Source organism: Hippocampus bargibanti, linkage group LG18 (assembly GCF_051943395.1).
Source record: "Hippocampus bargibanti isolate YZ-2025 linkage group LG18, ASM5194339v1, whole genome shotgun sequence".
In the NCBI taxonomy this organism is placed as follows: Eukaryota; Metazoa; Chordata; class Actinopteri; order Syngnathiformes; family Syngnathidae; genus Hippocampus; species Hippocampus bargibanti.
Window position 1 is genome coordinate 6029531 of NC_142751.1, and position 22978 is coordinate 6052508.

The following is a 22978-nucleotide window of genomic DNA, read 5'->3' on the forward strand; positions in this document are numbered from 1 at the left end:
CCTGAAGAATGAATGACTCTGTGTCTTTGTGTTGTCATATTTGTTATTCTTTTTCCCAAGATGGCGGCGCGTGAACACGCAGCGGCTCCCCTCTCCCGGCAAATTGGCGTTTTCATGTTTATGTTTGTTAAAGTAATTATAAGTGCCTTGCATGCTGGGTCCGAGAGGACAGTAATTTCATCTGTGCTGTATGTCATTCATATTAGCATATTTGACAATAAAGCTGACTTTGACTTTGACTTGACTTTTGACTTTAGATACAAAAGATTGACAAAATGAAGAGCCAAGTGCTTTTCCACAATCTGCTTCTACTGGCTGGCGACCTATCAAATTCTTGCTTTTTCAGCTTTTATTCACTCACTTAAACTGCAGTATGTGATGCTGATGCAAGACACAGAAGAAGAACCGACACTGTGTATCCGGAGTCTTTTTGGAAGCATCCAGATGGCCTGCTTTCATAGCAAGGAACAGGAACGACCGCATCTTTTCTTGGGGCTTGAAATTAAAACCTGCCATTGAATTGCAATTTATAGTCCTGCATGGATGGTGAATCCCTTTCTGGAGGAAAGATATAAAATAAATAAAAACAAATACTGCCACTGTGCCGAGGTTAAGCCTGCGGTTATTACTTTACAGGAAGATATTTGTATTCATCATTCGCCGGGAGGAGAACTGCAAACACACACAATCCCGAATTATCACACATGCAGACAAGAGGAGACCTGTACTATTCTCGTGATTTCAAAGATCCCAAGGCGTATAATCTAATCAATATTTAAATGATGGACTTCACAAAAAAAACCCGCGAAGCCCATACGGAATGGGTTATCACCTTGGGTCAAAAATAATTTCCTGAGACACTGCAATGCATCAGAACCTAGATAGACCTCATCCAAGTGCTGTAATAATCCCATATTACCCACAGAATAATCTTGGGTGCATTTTTTTTGCAAGTGCCCAAGTAAACACGCTGCTCTAACAAACGGACCATGGTTAAAAAATACAAGTTTCCCTCACGACTGAGAAGCCCTTCTAAATTCAAACCAAATTGTGAAACAATCTCTTACAGTGGGTTGGGACTTCATCGTAACTTGTACCACAGTAGCAAAGCTTGAATGTCAAAAGCTCAAACAAAGTCTTTGCAGGGAATTAAAAATTATCACGGTGATGACTTTGTCACTGTGCAAAGTGAGAGTGAGAAATCCTTTTGCAGTCTCATTAAAAGGGTCTACCTGACATATTGTGATTACCCATATGCTTATCGGTACTAACAGTCTATAGCACTTGCGGCAAACTAACAGTATAGCCTTTGCCGCCGCTCTAAGCCCCATTATCCCATAGCATTAGAAGGCCAATTACAGGGTATTAGCTTGACAGCAGGATAGACAAATCCCCTTCCACCATCAGGTTACACATAAAAATTACCACCCGGCGAGCTTCAAAACACAAACAGTAAGGTAGTGGATGCAATTTGAATCTTCTTTTCCTTTCGGCTTTTCCCTTCAAGGGATCGCCACAGCGAATCAGTGTCCTCCATCTTCAGAGATTTGATTGCTTTGGCCTAGCTTTTAAGTCGGATGCCCTTCCTGACACAACCCTCTGTATTTATCCGGGCTTGAGACCGGCACAAAAACACACTGCCTTGAGTCCCCTTGGGGCTACAGAACAAACAACTCTATCAGCTTAAATAAAGATGAAGATGCTCGATAAAAAAGCAATAGGATAATAGGAAGGATAATAGTTAGTTAGCCAATAAGCTCGGCAAATAATGTTGTTGGATGTAAGAAAAATGAAGCTGTTTTTTTCTAAAGGGTAGATATTTCATCTGTGATATGGTAATCAAATCTGAGCATAATAGGTTTTAGAACCACACCTGACTTGATAAAACATGGCATAAACAAAACAAGGAGCAGATTGTGGTGGTAGAAGAGGTCAACGATGGCAGCCAAACTCTTCATTAAAACCCTACTTCCAGGAATAGATGTTGTGGGGGAGGTGTATTTGGGCTTGGAAAGAAAAAAAAAAAACAGGGTAGCCTTGTCCACTGGGAGCCGCATTATTAGACAAGACAGATGAGGTGAACAAAGGATAATGTGACTGCCCTGCTAAGATGAGGTCATAGCCTGGACAACAAAGACGTCCCAAGGCATGATGAAGATGGCTGTTTCAAAGTCTACATTCAAAGATGACTTGAATGTGATCCCTGCCCTCTGACTCAGCTAGCTTCAAAGCAATCAGTCATGTTGAATGCAAATTCACCTGCAACATTTTGATTTTCCCTTATCTAGACATTTTGAACCCTTTCTTTTTGTATGCTAAGTTTTTATTTTTTGTCTCAATGTCTATGTCGCAATAGTCAGCCACAGCAAGGTTGAAGATCAGACCAGCTGAGACCTCTATTGTGTGTGAATGTGTGTGTGCCATCGGCTGTGGGTGTGTGGATGTGTTTGCGTGTCTCTATTAGCTATGCAATTGACTAGCAATTTGCTTACAATATTCCCCATTTCGCGCCTAGTGTCAGCTGGGAAAAGCTCCAGCTTCCCTGGGGTCCTTCAAATGATAAATGGTTGCGAGATGGATGGACGGATGGACGGACAACCACAGAAACACTGAAATTTGTTGTTGTTGGCATCACATTTGTGAGTGCCACAATAATGATGCAAATTACTCAAACCAAACCCTGCATTTGTTGGATCACGTGACTTACGAAGCTGGCAAAAGCCTCGCACGATCTGATGTATAAGTGGAACAATATTTTGCACAAATATTTACATTGCAGTCAACAATCTCCATTGCAGGTATGTGTTCATTCAACATTTTGTTGTGCATGCGAATATACCAGCAAAGCATTTGATTTTGCTGATTCACCACTCTGACTATATATATATATATATATATATATATATATATATATATATATATATATATATATATATATATATATATATATATATATATATATATATAATATATGTGTATATGTGTACTGAATGTGTACAGGCCAGTTGCCGACGTCTATGGTGAGGCATGGCGGTGGGTTTTGCTGTTGTGATTAGGATGCAGAATTTTGAGCACAGTAAACAATAACCAGTTTTCATGTTAGTGTTACAAGCTGAGCAGCATCTTAAAATGCTTCCTCAGAGACATCATCTTGGGCAGGACAATAAATAAATACATAAATAAATACACAAATCAATCAATCAATCAATCAATAAACGTCACACTTTCAGTGGCATTGGTCACAGCCAAGTTTGTTTTCCTGAGCAAGTGTTCTTGCTGAAGTGGAAACAATGTGTGCTTCAGAGCACAAAACCCAAATGGAAGTACGTTGTTGCAGTACTACTGCTTGTATGGGTGCATAATAGCAACCGAGTGACTGTAAAAATAAGGACTTTTGGGAGGACTCTTGGCCAAAGACTAAAAGTGGACTGTTGTGTCACTGATGCCTAGATTATCTCCCTGCTACAGTCATACATACCATTTGCACAATCGGCTTTTATCAGTGATATATTGCATGTCAGACAAAACTAATATCTCCCACTCTTTTTTTTCCATGACTGCACACAGTCACGGTTCACTAGTACCAAAAATTAGCTTGCATCAATCCTGATGTAAATGTATCCCCCCTGCCCCCCACCACCACCACCATCACCACCACCACCAAGTGTGTCTCCTTTTTTCACCGCAACTGAGTTGTACTAATCTGCTATGGCAGATAAAGTTGTATCGGCGTGGATCAAGCACTGACATGGCCCTGCCTGTCAAGGTGCTTTGTGTCTGTGTAGTTTATGTTGGAGGGTGGAGAAAAAAAGAATTAGTGCCCGCCTGTCATGGACTGATAAATGATTCCGTGTGAAATATCTCTATTAAATCAGTCTTTATCAGGGAACAAAAAATAAAAAGTAAAACTGGCCCTTTCAGCCACGTCATTAGCAATGCAATTTATGGATCAGCTCCCCCAGCTCAACAAATCTACTCCCTTGTGTACCTGGCTAATTCAAACCAGATTAGTAGAAATTAGGTAGCGCATGTATTAATAATTCATCTGATGATGAGTGCAGCACTGGGATATCCTGGCTTTCGGATATTTCGTAATTGCTGCTCTTTTGTAGTTTATGAACAAACTTCTCAGCGGTTATCTCTTTTGTGCTGTTTTTAACATTTCAGATCATTTTAGATAAAACAACAGTCACAAATATAACTGACTTGCTTTCTAGAATAGGAGTGTCAATCCCATTTTTGTTGCTAAATATCAACCTTGTTTATTACACATGACAATTTGATATTTTGATGAAGAATTTAGCAACGCTAGTGGTAATTGACACACGTGATTTGCTTTGGCTGGCCACATAATACTATGTGTAAGGCCACATCTGGCCCCCGGGGCTTGAGTTTGACACCGATGTTCGAGAGGAAGGATTTTTTTTTCAGGCCCAATTAAAGTCTTCAATATCTATTAGTGCCCAGATTCCCTTGATAATATTTTCAAGCAATACATTATCATTAATCAGGGTGACTTCCGTATGGTATTTGAATACCCTATCCAGGAATGATATGATGAGGCTTGTCCACAAAAACATAAAAAACAGTCATTCGAAAATAAGTAAAATGACAAAGATTTGCGACTAAGTATGCAAAAGCAGCCAGGGGGCAAAATATGTTTGGCCTTAAAATGGAGGGATGGCAGGGGATTCTGCAAAAGTTAAAATGTTCATTCTCGAAGGGAGGCAAATACAGGGCAGCAGTATAAATAGCAAGTGGGGCATCCCCATCCTGTCGGAAATATGAGGAGAGGAGACAAGAGCAACATCCTGTTTGGCTCATTGCGTGAGGTAAAAAGCAAATACTTGTAAAATAAATTGCACCAAAACATCCTCTCCAACAACAGAGCTTTTCCTTGCGTGCGGCACACTTAGATGTGTTAGACAGTGCTAAAAAGGTACTCAAGACGGCAGCTTAGTGAGCAAATGCCATCACTGTTGTGTGAGTCGCCGCTCTTTGGGAACTTTTGAGAGCATTTCTTGTGTGTCAGCCACAGGCAGGGTGCTGTGCTTATTGGATTATATATCTCCCAGTAATCCAAGTTGCTGCTATTAAGGTCAAGAGCCTGGGGTAGAGAAAGGACGAGGGGCCTGTTAAACACAGAAGAGGGAGAATCTGCAATTTAAAACACAAGTGTCACGTTGTCTCTCATCACCCTCGCCAAAGTCTGTTTCATTACTGCGTGCAGAACACAACTGTTCTCAGCCAATGGGTGGATAGCAAGTGACATGAATAACACCAAGACTCTATGGGAGCAAATGCACCATTTCTCGGAGTGTCTAAGCCACAGGTGTGAAAGTCAATCATTTTATTCGGCCCGCGAAAGAAAATCAAGCATGTCAAGTGCCAGAATGCTTGTTAAAGTCTGAACCCAAATTTCAAATGGTCCCATTTAAACCACAATAACAGTCATTATTTTTAACCTCAGATTTGAAAACGAGTTATTGACTAATTTGTTGTGTGCTCTATTTGTAACATGTGGAGGGGATGAAACGTTCTAATGGCTTCCCAAAATTCAGAACGGCCCTAGAGAGGAAACCGTAACTACAATGTGGCCCTCGGCAAAAAATGACTTTGACACCCCTTGGTCGAAGCAGAGAAGGGAGGCACAGGAAAGGCGAAAATATGCTTTGTTCCTGTTGAAATGACTACGAACAAATAGTTAGTATCAAATCTCTAGAGTGAAAAAATTAGAATATGACTGAGCAGTCTGTGATCCAATGAAAATGTCCATATGACGGCTAGGCAACATGGGTGAAAAATGTATCATGGGAGCAGTATTTCATATCAGTTGTCATCAATATAAATTGAGTGAATGATTTTTTTACCCTATAAAAACTAGAACAAGTATTAAATGAGTTAAAGATAAAGTACACTAAATCAACCAGCCAGCAGACACATCCCATTAAAAATATCTGACAGTAATTTTCAAATGATGCTTTTTGTGTACTTTGTAACGCAGTGGAATGCATCATTTTATAAGTGGGACATGTGCCTGGGCAACATGGAATGGACAATACTTTATCGGTATATGCATTAACCTCTATTATTTTAGAGGATTCAATTGTGTTCATTGCAGAGTCTCACACCATATGTCTAAAATCAATTCTCAAAGCAGAATATATGCAAAGCGTGGCTATCCAACGTGTGGGTTGATTATGCCTTGAGGCGTCTCATATTTTGTTTTGAATGAGCTACTTATTCTCATCTGCTTCATTCACACGGTTTTGTGGCGGCCTTACTGGTTTACCATCCCATGAGGTCAACCTGCCAGTTAATGGAGAACAATGAGAGATACTAAATGAAAAAGAGTCTTTATATGAAATATTGCCGAGTGCCATCGCAAAGTCACAAAGAATCAAATCATGCATATAAGTCACTGAGGCAAAGCCAATATACTAGATGTTTACATTCTGCCAGTACATGCAACAGTGAAAGGTATTGTGTTTGTTTCCAGTGTTTAGAAAGCAAGTCATCAGCTATTTCCCAGCTCGACTAGAACATGGCCAGAGGGAACAAGTGCAATGTAGGAACACAGATCATGGAATCCAAAATGTTCTCTGCATGCTATTTTTTTAATCAGGCTACAAAATGCGGAAAATATGACGGAAATATCAAAAGACAAAGCCAAAACTGACTTGTTGCATTAAGATGCCTGATATACAGTAAGTGCAACATTTTTTTTTGTTCGAGGCTCTCAAGAGACAGTATACACCATATACAGAACACTGTCACTGTCATAAAAATGGCTCAGTCCAATTTCCTTTTTTCCCCTCAACATTGTGAGCACTTTGCTCTTTAAAACTAAGCAATACTCAATGTGCCTTGACTGTCTCGTGCCTCTTTCTCCATAAAACGGAGACTGTGAGTGGTGGCATCTAGTACTAAAAGGAACGTTCAATGGTGACATTGAAGAAATCAACTGACAACAAGTGGATATTTGACACAAGCAATTTTGTGTGAGTTAACTGCATCACTCAATGTGGAGGTTTTGTGAGAAAATTGTGAACACTGCATTTTGTCTTTCTCTCTATCTCTACCTCTACCCTCTCTATATCTACCTCTAAATCTCTATCTCTACCTACCTCTCGATCTCTCTATCTCTATCTCTACCCTCTCTATCTCTCTACCTCTATCTCTAGATCTCTCTCTCTATCTGTCTTTCTCTCTCTATCTATCTTTACATCTCTCTCTCTATATCTCTCTCACTACTGACGATGGCACACTACAGACGATGTGTGTCATCTACGATGTCCCAAATTCACAACCTCCCATCCCTGAGGCACAGCTCCCACACCACTCTCAACATCAAGGCTAATCTCATGTGAGGACCATCCATTGGCACAAATGGACAGAATAACATCACATCCAGTGTTTCATGATTCTCACAAGAATACATTTGTTAACTCACAAGTGTGGTTTGGCCAACCCAAGAAAAATCCCTTTATATGTGGCTGGTGTTCAGAAAACCTACTTAGACAATACGGTACATTTGGATTCAAATCAAGTGCACCTCCATACACTGTGTAGAGAGAGAACATGACTGATTTGTTGTTGTGGTGCTCTTTTAAATTCATTCACTGCCATTCCCAAATTTATTGGGGAATTAAAAAGCCTAAAGTGGAGCGCCATTCCCAAATTTGTTCGTGTTGTGGTTTTTTTTATAGGGGGGTGCCGATAATGCGCTGGTCAGACCTCTAGCAATGATTTTCCCTCTCACGAGGGAGCATATTTTGCCTTTTGTTCGTGTTAGCGCTTTGTTACAGATTCAGCTGTTGTTAAAGTGCTTTCTAAATCAATTTGTAAGTGTTGTATTGCATTTTGTACAGCCGCCCCTATTTCAAGCTCAAATAACTCCAGACCCATATTACTTAGGAATTTGCTCTTTTTTCTGATGAAAGAAGAGAGTCTAAGGTTTCTTACGCTGAATTGAATGGGTGTGTGAGTCCTGCAAATTGAGTGAAAATGGCAAAAACACTGGCACTGGAGTGGACACAATTTTTCTGGCTATATTGTTCCAATAAGTGAGTTGATATATTCCAAATGACAAAATAAAACAAATTCAGTTTGACTGACACAGACATTGAAGACAAAATTTTGTCAAGTCTGTGTTTTTTTTTAAAGGATGATAATTTAAGTTGATACTGAGAGCAAACTCCTGCTTCTGCCGAATGTCTGCGGCCATCTCGTGATTCATTGCTTCTCTGCATAATGAAAGCTATCCAGTGTGATGATGGGCTGCATGCATGCACGTGTAAGTCTGGGCAATTCTGAAACCACACGCACAACCACCGCACTGTTCTCGTCAGGGTGGAAACATGCTGTACCAGGAAAGCCCTTCATGTGCTAGTTGGCCGATTAACAAAGTCTCCACTGTGAGTGTGAGTGTTCATTCCTCAGTGTCACTCCGGCGCTTTGCCCGCATTGGCGCTCAGCTGCAGGTGTGGCCACTTTATTGAGACATTCATGTTGTTCACAGCTTCCCGCCTTTTGCTACGCGGGACAAGGCTGAGGTTAACAATGTTTCTCTGTTTTTTGTTTTTTTTTGGGGTAGGGAGGAGGGGGGCAGCGCCCACAACCAGTTATTTCTCGAGTTATTTTTGAATCTACTGACGGTCTGACCTCAAAGTCTCGTATTGCTCTGGTACTGCCTAGAATTCTGCAGCTCATGGAAAAAAATGAATGGGTTATAGGGAGTTTTCTGTGATTCTAGTACATATACGGGAGCGTCAGTATGACATGAAAAAGAGTAAATGAAAACAAAAAAAATACCAGCAAGCACACGAGCAAACAGACAGACAGACAGAGACAGACACAAGACACACACACAAACACACTCACACACATGCACGCACACATGCACACACAAACTGCATGTGTTGAAGATACAGTGGTGGGGAAACGGAGAGAGCGTAGGCATGCTGTGTCTGGCATTTGCCAAGCACTCCTACCAGCCTTGCACTTTCATCAGAAAGGGCGTGATGTGCCGAAACTGAGAGCATCTTCATTGCTCGAGGTGTGACCGCCTTTTAAGCTTTCTGTTAACTTCCTTTTGTATCCTTCAGATTATTCTTTAGGATTACACGTGGTCGTGGTTTGCACAATGTTATTTCATTACAGTCATGCAATACAGCACACTTGCCAAAGTCAAGGCCTGGGGGCCAAATCTGGCCCGCCACATCATTTTATTCGGCCTGCGAAAACAAATAAAGCATGTCAAGTGCCATAATGCTTGGTAAAGTCCGAAACACATTTTCAAATTGTCCCATGAAAACCACAATAGCAGTCATTCTTCTTGACTTCAGATTTGAAAACTAATTATTACGTACAGTAAAGTCTCGTTATATCGATATTCTCGGGAGTCCGAAAAATATCGATATAACCGGGACTATCGATATATCCGACCCTGCGCGCATGTAATTTTCTCCTTGCGTTCATAGAAATAGTATCATAATAAGCGGTACTATCGATATAACCAATATCGATATAACGAGACTTTACTGTATTTTGTTTTGCGTTTTGTATGTAATATGTGGAGGAGATTAAATAATCTAATAGTTTCCCCAAACTCATAATGACCCTCGAGAGGAAACTGTAAATACAATGTGGCCCATGGCAAAAAAAAAATTGACATCCCTGCAATACAGTATCTCTTTTGTTCCTGTTGGAAAACTGCAGGAAGACAGCCAGGTTGAGAAATATTGCAGTTCCGTATTTTGTTGTGGTACAACAATAAAATTCTAATGAATGATTTTATGAGCATTCTGTTCTCTGCCTCATCCAGTGGTAATTTGTCCATGAACGTCATGATGCCGAATACCCGAATTAAAAGCGATACAACGAGGGAAGCTATTTAATGTAGCAGTAGTGTGTTCCTATCGAACACTCTGAGTCTCCAATCCTTAATTCTCTTGCTGTTTATATTTTCTTCTCTTCGTGTTTTTCTCCTCACATATCCTTGTGCCTTAGGGGAGCATTCAATAGTAATTTCCTTTCCCTGAAACCTAGCTGCTATCATTGCTTGTCTTCGTACAACCCCCTTTCTACCCCTTTGTCAATCGTTCACCCTAATCTCCATAAAGCGGGAGCTACTGTATGTGCTTTTGTCTAGGGCTAGGCTCGAGCAGTGGGATGATGAGCAGCTATGGACACTCTTCTCAGTTTGTATCTGCTGGCAATGGCAGCTGAGGCAGACACAGCACAGCATGTAAAGCCTACACGCACATGCAAGTATGCACATTGACTCAGTCAGAGGTTGTAGAAAATGTCAGATATGATATTTCTGTAGACGTCCCCAAGGTACAGTGGTGTGCGTGTTGACTTCAATACAGAACTTGTGGGCTCGATCGCCGCTCCGGCCTTCCTTTGTGGAATTTGCATGTACTTCCTGTGCCTGTGTGGGTTTTCTCCAGGTATTCCAATTTCCTCCCACATTCCAAAATTATGCTTGGCGGGCTGATTGAATGCACTAAATCAATGGTTGTTCGCCTCTGTGGGCCCGGCGATTAGATGGCAAGTGATTCAGGGTGTGTGCCACCTAATGCTACTGGTATAGGATAAGACAGCTGGTATAGGATAGGCATACAATAAATACAGTATATAATAGAATTGCAGAGACCATATTGTTATTTAATGTGAAATAATAAATACAACCTAACAGTATACAAATCTAAGACCCGTATCAGCATTTTTGGCACTTTTGCTACTTCTGTTTGATTAAGACAACTATGGTCCATGTTTATGCTGTTAAATTCCGTGAGGTATGCAAAATGCCTAATGCCTACTATAATAAGAATCAGAAGACGGATACTGCACTGTGGACATGTCATGGCTCACGTACTAGCAATTTGGAGATCTTTTCCAGCTGAGATTTCAGCTCACTCCTAACCCACGGGGTACAATTCAACAGTTATCGACTGACAACAATGACTTTGGATTTAGAGGCGCTTCCTCACATTCCAGCGGCTTCCGACTCAGCTCTGAAACATCCCAGCAAATGTTGAATGTCACCGTTTGACGAAACCATCGAGACCATATCATCTGCACGTCACTAAGATGACCTTGCTCGCTTTTCTCTTGAAAGCAGATACATTTTACAATGTAAGATGCAGTTTGAAGGTCATACTATCTCGGTTTTGCCAGCACTGAAAAGATCTGCTGAAAATAGACAATGGGCTCTATCTCAAGGTACTGTATCTCAAGGAATAAAAGTAAGACAGAATGGTACCTTAAAGAATATCAGAAACAATAACTGAGGGTGATAACACAACCTTAGGGGTGGAAGTAAATGGGATTATCTTGCCCTTGCTGAAAGTGCAAAATTATTATTACGAGGCACATTCACACAAATGTCACAATTTGTCTTTCTCACACCTCATTAGTTTTCTAAATTAATGTTGACAAATTTTAATTAACAAGTTGAAGTGGGGAAACTGAACTATACCCACGCATTTTGGGAGTTCGCTCTACTGCCCACAACTGGGTTGTGCCTAACTGCAACTTGCAGGGAAATTAATGAAGAGTAGCATGGAGGAGGACCTCAATTTTGTGGACACTGCAGGGGGTGTTATCACAATAAAGATCCTGACTGCTCGCTTTTATTGATAATTGAATTACATGATGGCAAGCGCAACGCTTCACAGGAAAACACACAGTATTAATTTAAATGCATCATCGTACAACATGGAAGTAAATCTCCTCAGGCCTGTTTGGGTTTTCTCAAGGTGCTTTGCTTTCCTCCCTCATTCCAAAAACATGCATGACAGGCTGATTGAACACTCCAAATTGTCCTTAGGTGTGAGTGTGAGCCCACATGTTTGTTTCTGCGTTGCTCGCAATTCTATGGAAACCGGTTCAGGGTGTCCCCTGCATACCACCCGAAGACAGCTGGGATAGGCTTCAGCAACCCCCCGTACCCTTAGTGGGGATAAGCTAATTAGAACATGGATTGGTGGGTGGATGGATGAGTGGATGGATGAGTGGATGGGTGTATGGATGGATAAATGGATGGATGGATGGATGGATGGATGGATGGATGGATGGATGGATGGATGGATGGATGGATGGATGGATGGATGGATGGATGGATGGAATTCAATCATGCTCCAAAAGTTACATCATCAACTATTTCATTGAGCCACTTTGTTGATTACTATGCTTTCTTCTTGGGGAATTAAAAGTCTAACATGTCATCAAAAAGGTGTAAAAGTAAGACTGACATTTAAGGAAGATGAGAATGATGGATTTAGAAGAAGGTGGATTAATTAGATGCACAAAAGAGGTAAGAGGAAAATTCTCTTTGGCAAACTCAGTCAGTCAATATCATGCTTCCAAAGTATTACTCCAACTTTCTGTAATGCATGTTGCAAGTAATGAGTTACCATGTCATTCATTGAGTCAAATTTCCAAGTTCTTTGCCAGTACGTATCAGAGCGCGCTGACTCCAGCCGAGACTTTATTGCCCATGGTTTGCAAGACCGATCGTGTGTATGTACGTATTCTGTACGTGTGCACATCTTGCCTGTGTCCGTGAGGGACATCCAGCATTTAGATGTCCCTGCCCCTCTGGATGAACATATTTAAAGGGAGCGCTTGACAATGCAGTCAATGATCCAATTGACTTTGGTGGTTAATTGCACTTCCCTGGTCACAAATACCGGACACTGTGATTTTTATTGAATGTGATACGGCAATTGTGATCATTTTGGTACATCATCCATCCAAGACTAATATATTAAAATTGATAGTATGATGTGAAAGCATGAAAGACAAGTGGTAGGGTGAGGTTACAGACTGTATCAGCTGATGATGATGCTGTTTTTCCCTGTGACTGCGTAAGGTGAATGTGTACTGAAAAGTATGCGTGATTGGTTCGTCGAACGTTTCTAAATATATTGTACGTGTAATTTAGGCCACACCAGATTCACTTCTCCCAATTATTGTCGGCTGTCATCGAATCCATCCTGTGTTCTTCCATCACTGTTTGGTTCAGGGCCGCCACAAAAATGGACAAAATCCGACTTCAACGGACAGTTAGGACGGCGGAAAAAAATTATTGGCACCGCCCTACCCACTTTCGAGGACTTGCACACTGCAAGACTCTAAACTAGGGTGCGGAAAATCATACTGGACCCTCCGCACCCTGCCCACCACCTCTTCCAGCTACTCCCCTCAGGCAGGCGCTACCGATCCATGCACACCAAATCCAGCAGACATTTAAACAGCTTCTTCCCCTAAGCCATTAACTCTTTGAACAGTAGCCCAAATGGAATTGTATAGTGCCTCTTTGCAATTTTTTTTGATGATGATACTAGTGCAGCGTGTTCGACCGGAAACAAATTCCTTGTGTGTCCTACATACTTGGAAATAAAGATGATTCTGATTATTGGTGTCTCTCTTTTTTGTAAAATAAGACACTGGCAAAGATATTCTCACACACACAATACATGATTACTGGCGGTTCAATACCTTTATGAAAGTGTCCACAGTACCGTGCTCTGTATGAAAGGTGCACACCTGTAAATGTCATATATGTGATGCAACAAGTGGGCAGGCAGGGTCTGACGTGAAAGAAGTGTCAGACACATGATTGACAGTTGATTGGGCCAAGGATGAATCGCCTCTCTAAACCCTTGTTTCCACTAAACAATCAAAAGAAAAGTGTCATTGGAAGGATGAGCGATCAAAGCATTGGGGTTTGTCAGATTGTCAGATGATGGTGGCACAGGTGGAAGACAGAGAATAATAGAATACGTAGAAGTTACGTGGGCTGAAATCAGTCGGTCACATCAGAATTTCAAGTGTTGCAATGACCATAAGGTAAAGCCGTCAGATCTTGATTACATTATTTTTTCCATTCTATATCAAAACTTAAATCTCCAAAAGACTTGAGAGACGCTCAACGGTCTATTCACACATTTGTGTCAAAGAGCAGGAAACAACACATTTGTCAATGTAAAGTACAAATAACAGTATATTAAAACGCATTATCCTGAACTAAATTGCCAAGTCCTGCCTTTATTTTATTTTTTTTCTTCAAAATGGGTTCATACAGTGTAGCTCTTTCACAAGTTTTGGAATTCTTTGAAAATTTTAAATAAATATATTCAGCTGTTGATTCGTTAAAACCTTTACATTTAATTTCTGAACATGTCAAAGGAAGACAAGAAAACTTTTTCCATTTCCATTTTTCGTGCAGGTTGATCATATCTCATATACTGCATTACAGCCCTGTCATGTATAACTCCGCCAGCCACTATGGCACAATATTCTGCTTACAGATGTATTTAAACAAGGCATTCCAACAAAATATTCATTACAAAGACAACAAAAGATAGCAAAAATGAGGCATTTAATTCTCTGACGCCATTAGTCTGCATGGTTATAATGATAATGTCACCTCGGGTAAAACAAATCACGAAACGTGACAATTCAGTAATATGATTTTGTTACACTGATCACAAAGACTTCAGATAGTTGTCGAAGCTATCACGGAAACTGGCGACCATGATTATGAAAAGGTCCTGGAAACCCCAACCATAATTTCTCAACTCTGCTAATTGTGCCAAACCAGCTCAAGAAAATCAGAGAATCTACGGCATTCACAGCTGCACCCGACAACAACCAATTGCTCAGCAACCACCTGTATCGACATGAGTCGCAGAGCTGTAAGTATAATGAGGTCATGGTAGGTAGGTACGACAGAGGGGTGTAAGCGCAGATAGAAGAGGAAGTAGCCATTTATAATTCATGTCAAATGAATTATCATCAGTAGTATGGCATTTGGAATGAATTATTGATCATGTCTCGGAAGAACTTGCAGTTGGGGGTCCTGATGGACAGGGAGCGAGGTAAGAGGGCAGAGTAAGCAGACACTCAAGTGACTGGTGGAGGTCGGAGGATATCTTTTCGCAGCGGTTAATGAAGATTTAGTTTGTCTGATGAGATTCCCGTTGCTGTGCTAGTGGTGGTGGAACAGTAATACTGTCACCATGTTCAATGAATCCCTGCCTTACACTTGGGAAATACATCAATTATTCATCCTTTGTTAAGAAACTGGTGTTTGGTCAATTGTGCGGAATTGACTGTTGATGAATCGTGACTTGAACAATTTGAGGCAAAATGGATTGGATGGATACGATGTACCTTTATTCGTCTCGCAGTGGAGAAATTTACATTTCACAGCAGCATAGATATGAAAGGAAGGGGAAATGAAAGAAAGAAGTAAAAAAAAAAACAAAGCACAGGAGCTGCTGGAAAGGCAGCCACTGGACTACAGTATGTACAGTAAAGTCTCGTTATATCGATATCGGATATATCGATAGTCCCGGTTATATCGATACTATTTCTATGCACGCACGGAGAAAATTACATGCAAACAGGGTCGGATATATCGATAGTCCCGGTTATATCGATATTTTTTCGGACTCCCTTGAATATCGATATAACGAGACTTTACTGTATATAGTTGTAACAAAGAGAGGACACTATTTCCTCAGAATTAACTAGTTTAATTATCAAAGTGTGTTTCACATATGATGAAAGTATTCACAAAATCACAACATTGACGATTGAAATATGTACTCATGAAAATAACACATTGACAAATGAAATATGTTGAGCTAGGATGAAAGGAACAGTGTATAAAACAGTGGTGAGAACAGGCATGATGTTTGGACTGGAGACAGTGCCACTGATGAAAAGACAGCAGAGCTGGAGGTAGCAGAGCTGAAGATGTTGAGGTTTTCTTTGGGAGTGACCAGGTTGGATAGGATCAGGAATGAGTACATTAGAGGGACAACTCATATTAGAGGCTTTGGAGAGAAAGTCAAAGAGGCCAGACTAAGATGGTTTGGACATGTCCAGAGGAGAGAGAGCGACGATATCGGGAGAAGGATGCTGCCAGGCAGGAGACCGAGAGGAAAACCGAAGAGGAAGTTTATGGATGTGGTCAAAGAGGACATGAAGGTAGCTGGTGTGAGAGAAGAGGATGCACAAAACCAGGTTAGATGGAGGACATTGATTCGCTGTGGCGACCCCTGAAGGGAAAAGTCGAAAGGAAAAGAAGAAGAAGACAAATGAAATATGTACTCATGAACATACAGTAGATAAACACAAATGATAAATGGTTCCTTAATGTACTTAGCTAGGGTTGGAAATTTAGCCAGAATGTTTCGCCGCTGTTGGTCAAGGTATTGTTATTATTCAATAACATACCTGTACAATCTAACTTCAAAATACAGTAAAGTCTCGTTATATCGATATCGGTTATATCGATAGTACCGCTTATTACGATACTATTTCTATGAACGCAAGGAGAAAATTACATGTGCGCAGGGTCGGATATATCGATAGTCCCGGTTATATCGATATTTTTTCGGACTCCCGAGAATATCGATATAACGAGACTTTACTGTATTATTAACCCGTGAGACACTGTCATGATCTGGTTGGCGACCAACGGGTGGCGCTGTCGGCCCCGCCTGCACCTGCACAGGTGCTGGTCGTCCCGATCAGTGGCGGAATGTCACGTTCGGATTGGCGACCAACGGGTAGCGACGTCAGCCCTGCCTGCAGCCTCACAGGTGCTGTTCGTTTTAATCAGTGACACTTAAAAGGACTCACGGCACAACCATCCGGGGTCGGTTCATTGTTTGTTGCATGCTTTGTCTGCAATCACATGCATTGTATGTTGTGCATGTGTTTGTTTAACCTTGGGGGACTTTTACACTTGATTTTCTTTTGATACTTTGTATTTTTTCTGTTCAGATGATTTTGATGTTTTACATTTTGTTCCTGCTGACCTTTATTTTAATACAATTTGTCAAACAACCTCCTGCCTGCTTTTTGGGATCCGCACCCGCCATCACCACCTTGCAAAACATGACAGACACTGATATGTACAGCCATTTCATTCGGATTACATCTGATTGGACATTCCCAGATCCAAGTCATCTAATGCTAGTGATCACACTCGCATGAATATTTAGTTCAAGATTGTGTGGAGCGTGCCGACAATGTCATTGTATTTTCATTCGCCGGTCTAAGTATGCCTGTATTAGCCAAATTCAAGATTTACAAAAAGTAGTTGTATATCATGACCTCATTCAAAAACATTGCATGTTTCTCATCTGCTAAAACTAGCCTCCCCCATTGACCTTGGGTTTAGCAAACAAACAAACAAAAATTGGAAGCAAACCCAGAAAAACCAGAGCCTTCATGGCCTACTTGCATCACTTAGGACAGAATCACAACATATGATATATGAGGATGTGGTCACTAATGGTGCTGTTTGGCCTCGGTGGCCTCATCCATCAAACTATAAGACTGACACACACAAATCACTTCCATGTCTCCAGCTAATTATTTTCATCACATAGAAAACAAATATCAAGTGCCACACTGTACTATTTTTGGAATGGTGTGTTGTGGTTTCATCTTCTAGTTGTGTCACTTAATTGGTAGATAGTCAGGATAATGATTCCTGCCCACCCACCCAAAAAAATGTTAATAATATGGCTTGCCAATTGAGTATCATATCTGCATCGGACATCAGCTGACTCTGCCCAACGACCGTTTCAGATGTTGGCCATGCTGGAAATGAATGCTGAGTGCCCTGCTATTTTTATTGATTTTCTTTAGCCACGCCAAACAGGACGGAAATGAAAGGATAAGAGTTCAGCTTGAAGATGGTTAAGAGCAGCAAAGAGGGTAATCAAACATCTCCAACCAATGGCAATCATACGATCCTGACACAGTAGTGGCTTCCCTACCTCTCACATTGTCTTATACCAACAGAGCCCTGCTCAGAGTGGCTGTGAGATGAATGAGTGATCATGAAGGAGAACTAGAATTGAGGAAATAAGACTGAAAGCAAAAGAGAAGTGAGGGCACAAATGAATTGTGATTTGTTGAGAACAAACCAATTGAAACATTTCCCACATCAGAATCAGAGTCAGAAATATCTTTATTGCCAAGTATGTAGAACACACAAGGAATTTGTTTCCGGTAGAACACGCTGCACTAGTATCGTCGTCAAAAAAAAATGGTAAGTGGCACTATACAGTTCCATTTTGGCTACTGTTGAAAGAGTTCAAAGAGTTAATGGCTTGGGGGAAGAAGCTGTTTAAATGTCTGCTGGATTTGGTGCGCATGGATCGGTAGCGCCTGCATGAGGGGAGTAGCTGGAAAAGGTGGTGGGCAGGGTGCGGAGGGTCCAGTAGGATTTTCCACGCCCTGGTTTGGTATCCTCATGCTATTGGAGTGTCTTAAATGTATTTACCTTAGCTATATACACCAACATCAATATGCCCCCGAATGGCCTTTCACAATCAAGTCCCAATGATTTTTAAGTAAAATTGATGTATGCCACACAAGGAAGCTTTTTTGAAAATCTCACACTCCCGTATCAAGAATTCCTTCATGAAGAAGACAAATCTGACACAAAGTTACCTTCCTCTGCTCTTCAGTTACGGAAGAAAATTACCAAACTGTTGATGGATGGCTAACAGGTGCGGGCTAATTAGGCTAATCATGGCAACAGCCAAATAAACTGATTGCCGTGTTCATTTAAATGACAGCAATGTTCCTTCAGTGGCTAATTAAAATAGGTTGGGAGAACGGAAACGAGGCGGCTGGGTTTGGATGAAAGGGGGTGTTTAAATAAAAATGTTCTCGGGGGTCTACTGTAATGCGCTGCATTTCATTGGTTTAATGATGTCATAATGAATTTGTAATGATGGGGGATGGGATAGGAATGCGGAAAAAGTAGGTAGGTAATCCAGTACACTATCTGCTACTGAATAAATGAAGCTAATGGTGTAGTTATCCGAGACAGCAAGGCTAAATGAGTCCCCCCCACCCGCCCACCCATTTCGATTCATTCCTCCTGGGGTAGCAATTGCATTTTTTTTCAGCAAAGTAGGAGGTTGACCCAAACCTCCATTGGGTTGTGAGCGAGGACAAGTCGTCATTAGTGCAAAAGGTGACATGGGGCATGAACTCTGGCGCCCGCAGCAGTTACTGTTGAAGTATTCAACAGTGAACAGCCACTGATTAATGTTGATAGAGGATTTTGCCAGAAAGTCACCTCCCTTGTCTTCTGCTTGCATACTGGTAACATTATTCCAGCTCAGTATAAAAAAGCGTTATGGTGAAGGATAAACACATTTGTAGTTTTGTGAGATCCACGCACATTTCAGATTGAACTTTAACTTTTTTCGCCTAATTCCTTACACATTTGCAAATATTACTTACTTAAGAAACATGAGTAATTTAGATTAACGGTATGGCCCATCCGTTCAAATTTTCAGAAAATGGAGTATTACGGAAATAATTCCTTTTTGTATTTTGCACCATTATGACTTTTGTCTTTGTGATCTATACAGAAGAGCACACATACTTCGAATGAAAAAAAAAACATATGATGCGACGTATTGGTGTATCGTAAATGATGGCTACCATTGCGCTCTTCGCCATCACACAAATAAAGGAAAATGGAAAGGAAACAAAAGAAGAGAAGGCACATCCAGTGAAAAGGAAGCACTGAAGAGAATTCTCAACTGACAAAAACAGCCTTATTTTAACATTCTGTCTGCGTAATTTCCTCAATTTAAATGTATGCCGCATTAGTCGAGATCTACTCAGTTCAATATATTATAATGCGATGTTTGGCCTTAATGAAAAATCAATGGTGAGACAAGCCCGCCACCCAGTGAGACCATCCGAAAGCAATTTCCAAATTGACATATAGAGAGAGCTTGCTTGATTTATTCTGACTGATGTTTGATTTTAATAACATTCACTGCAAGCTCATTGACTCGCAAACATTGTTTTGCGGTTTATCTAGAAACTGTGAAGTGTCTTTCTCTTCTTTTTCCTTCTTTAGTTATTCGGCTTTTGTTCAAACCAGAATGTAAATGTTGCATTACATTGGACCAGCCGCTAAAATGAACTGATTAGAGGTTTGCACTTGGAATTAATCATGGTGCAATCAGGTTGAGTTTATGGAGATGGCAACTCCGCAGAGTAATCCCAAAAGCGGAATCCAAAATTGAACTGTAGTGTAGTTCTTCAGACAACCTGACAAGAGATCGAATTAACTCTCATACCACAGGAGACACATAATGATCAGCCGCCAAAATCAATTCCGAGACAACGTACTGCCATTGCTTGAACGACAACAATGTACCCACCAAAAGAGAAGTGTTATTGTCTCATCACGCTGGGAACTAAAATGTGCCATTGCCCGATGACCTGGATTCCATCTTTTGGTAAAATATGAAACCATCAAGCCAGGCTCAAGTTTCCAACTGTCATGATTACAAATGCAAATGTCCTAAAAACAAAGCAAGACGAAATTGCAATCCAGAAGATATGCTATAGAATTGCCTAGAAATGAACTCGAAATAACGACCACATACCTCCTGTTCTTAAACAAGAAAACAGCAAAGGCGCACATCATTATATATTGAATGTAACTTCAACATTGGTACTGTATATACTGTACTTAATCCTATTTTGTGATTTTTTTTCAACATCTGACATTCACCAGCATTTGTTCAAACCTTATCCAAGAATGTTTTATTTGATAATGTGTGACACTACATCTCAATGAGTCATAACCCCACTTTGCTATTCCCGGATAGCAATCCCAATCCCAATTTTCTCAATGACTGAATGACAGACACAAGCAGTCATGTTGCTGCTCACCCACGGCGAAAAATGTTCTGTCCTGGCATGTCTAATGCTACAGTCTGGAAATGTAGACGTTGACAAATGAACTCACCTTGCCAAAGTCTCTGACATCAAAGAGGTCAAAAGGGTCAAACAGCTCACTGTTTCGCAGGCCAAATTTGTCATGACATATCTTGAGGAATGTCCGGATGTTCTTCAAACAAAGAAACTGTAAAACACAGAGATAAATGGTCAAAAATGCAGATGTTTTTAAACAAAACCTGTTAAAAAATAAACGCCTTTATACAGTGGAAAGAAAATACCATCGCTATCAGACAACATGGGCTACAATACGTTTAGAACGGACACTATTTGGTCATAAGAGGAAAAACAAATTGAGTCTGGGTGATTTCAGTTAAATGCAATTGAATACAAAATGGAAAAATAAACATCAAATTTATTTCAGTCAGTGCGAGTTAACTCTAATATGTGTTTTCATCATCCAATTATATTTCCAGTTCCATCACTTCAAAATTCATTCGGCACTTGCATTCCTTTCTTTTCTTTTTTCACAGGCTACAGAATCATTCATGAAAAACAAAATGCTGAAAGTTTTAAATGAAGTTTGTTGAAATGTACACTGCCACTAAGTGAGTAAAACTATCAGCAGCTTTGGTCATCACACCTCATGCTGGGTTAATGCCCTCATGTCTTTCAGACGGCAACCATTGCATACCGGTATGGAGCAAAGTATGTGCCAGAGCATCTATTCTATTTAACTCATGCGCTGAAAAATACACAATGTTCTCATTTAAACCTTACTGCTTCTTCATGAGATGCAGTGCTTCCTGTGGCTCTAATTGATCAAGAGAGACATCTGATGTCGAAGTCCAGCCGAACTAGTTACCTTTCATAGTTTCAACTGAAAACTATCAACACAGGCTATTTCCAGTTCTTGCGGTATTTCAGCGGGTCACACCTGAAAGCTTTCCTGACTCATTCTCATTCAAAGTGCGCATCGGCTCAGTCCCAGTGTCATGGCTGAGGACACCTTGAGAGGTCCGCCCTCTCCAGCAGAAAGGGAATGTGATTGGTTGGCTGCACGACTGACATTTGCAATTCAGTGGCAAAGGTTATCGCGTCTGTGAATCCCTACCTGGAATAGGGGTTGGGGGGATATTTTTCTCTGCACAGATATGAAAGGGTAACATTTGCTGGGAGTGGATTGCAGACGAGTGGGATAGTGAGAGAGGAGGGGAAGAATGATGTGTCTGACATTCTAATGCTTGTTTAGAGATAAGAGAGCAGGAAAAAGCACTGGACGGAATTACTATGATCTTACTGGGAGGAAAAAAATGCAAGATTTCTGGTGGAGTATGGAGTGAGGGTACATCGGGGAATAAATAAAGGCCATGGTCAAGTCCTTAGGGTAAAGCCGTGTGCAGCACAATCTATCATGATTTACCACTTGATGCTCAGTATCACTTTCAGGCAAAGAAAAATATATTTGTCATATTTGTGCATGGAATCGCAATCACAAACTGTGAAACTGGCAGCTTTGGTCCGGCATGTTTTTTTGTAACTGCACATATAAATTGATAAGAAGGTTATTTATGTCTTTGAATGTATATTTTTGCACAAGGGAAAATTTGGGTAAATCCTTAGTTGATTTCGTTAGTAAATAATTGCGAGGGGGGTATTACGCTTATCGTCTTGCTCATTAAATGCTGCTAGAAATGAGTGACGTCAGATCAGTTTCCCGCAATGACAAAGGCAGCCAACAGATTTGTGACCAAGTTAGTAGAGGCAATATATTGGAAAAGAAGTTGAAACTGTCTTGAGACACCATAAAATCTGTAGACACTTTTCAGGTTTCCCAACTACAGATTGGATCACTGCTGCAATACTTGTAAAATTTACTCAATTAATCCAGTACCAAGCACATTTCTTCTTTTTTTTGTATCGAGCCACATTGTTAAACACCCACTCGTGGTTTTATGAGAAACGTGTTACAATAAAAGTCAATTGCAAATCAGAAAAGCGGTTGTTTTATCCTTTTTTTGGCTCTGAGATCATGAACGAGTTTTATGGCCTCTTTTCACCTGTACTGAATCCAAGCAGGAAGAAAATGTGAGAGAAATGAGATGGAGGGAAATAAGTGATTGCCTGGTGGTGGTCTCTGCTGTCATTGTTTTTGAAGATGTCATAAAGTCCCAGATGCAACAGCTCTAAATTTGAACCCTCAATAAAACCTAAAATATTG

The 22978-nt window shown here is 40.7% G+C and overlaps 1 protein-coding gene across 8 annotated transcripts in view; it reads right to left on the reverse strand.

Annotated features, from left to right (window-relative positions):
- The window catches only part of vav2 (vav guanine nucleotide exchange factor 2), a 159258-nt gene that overhangs the window by 84936 nt on the left and 51344 nt on the right, over window positions 1–22978 (reverse strand). For all 8 annotated transcript variants that reach the window (XM_089020351.1, XM_089020352.1, XM_089020354.1 and 5 more), the window contains exon 2: window positions 20828–20944. In XM_089020351.1, the coding sequence (XP_088876477.1) occupies window positions 20828–20944 (117 nt within the window). The remainder of the gene's footprint in view (window positions 1–20827; window positions 20945–22978) is intronic.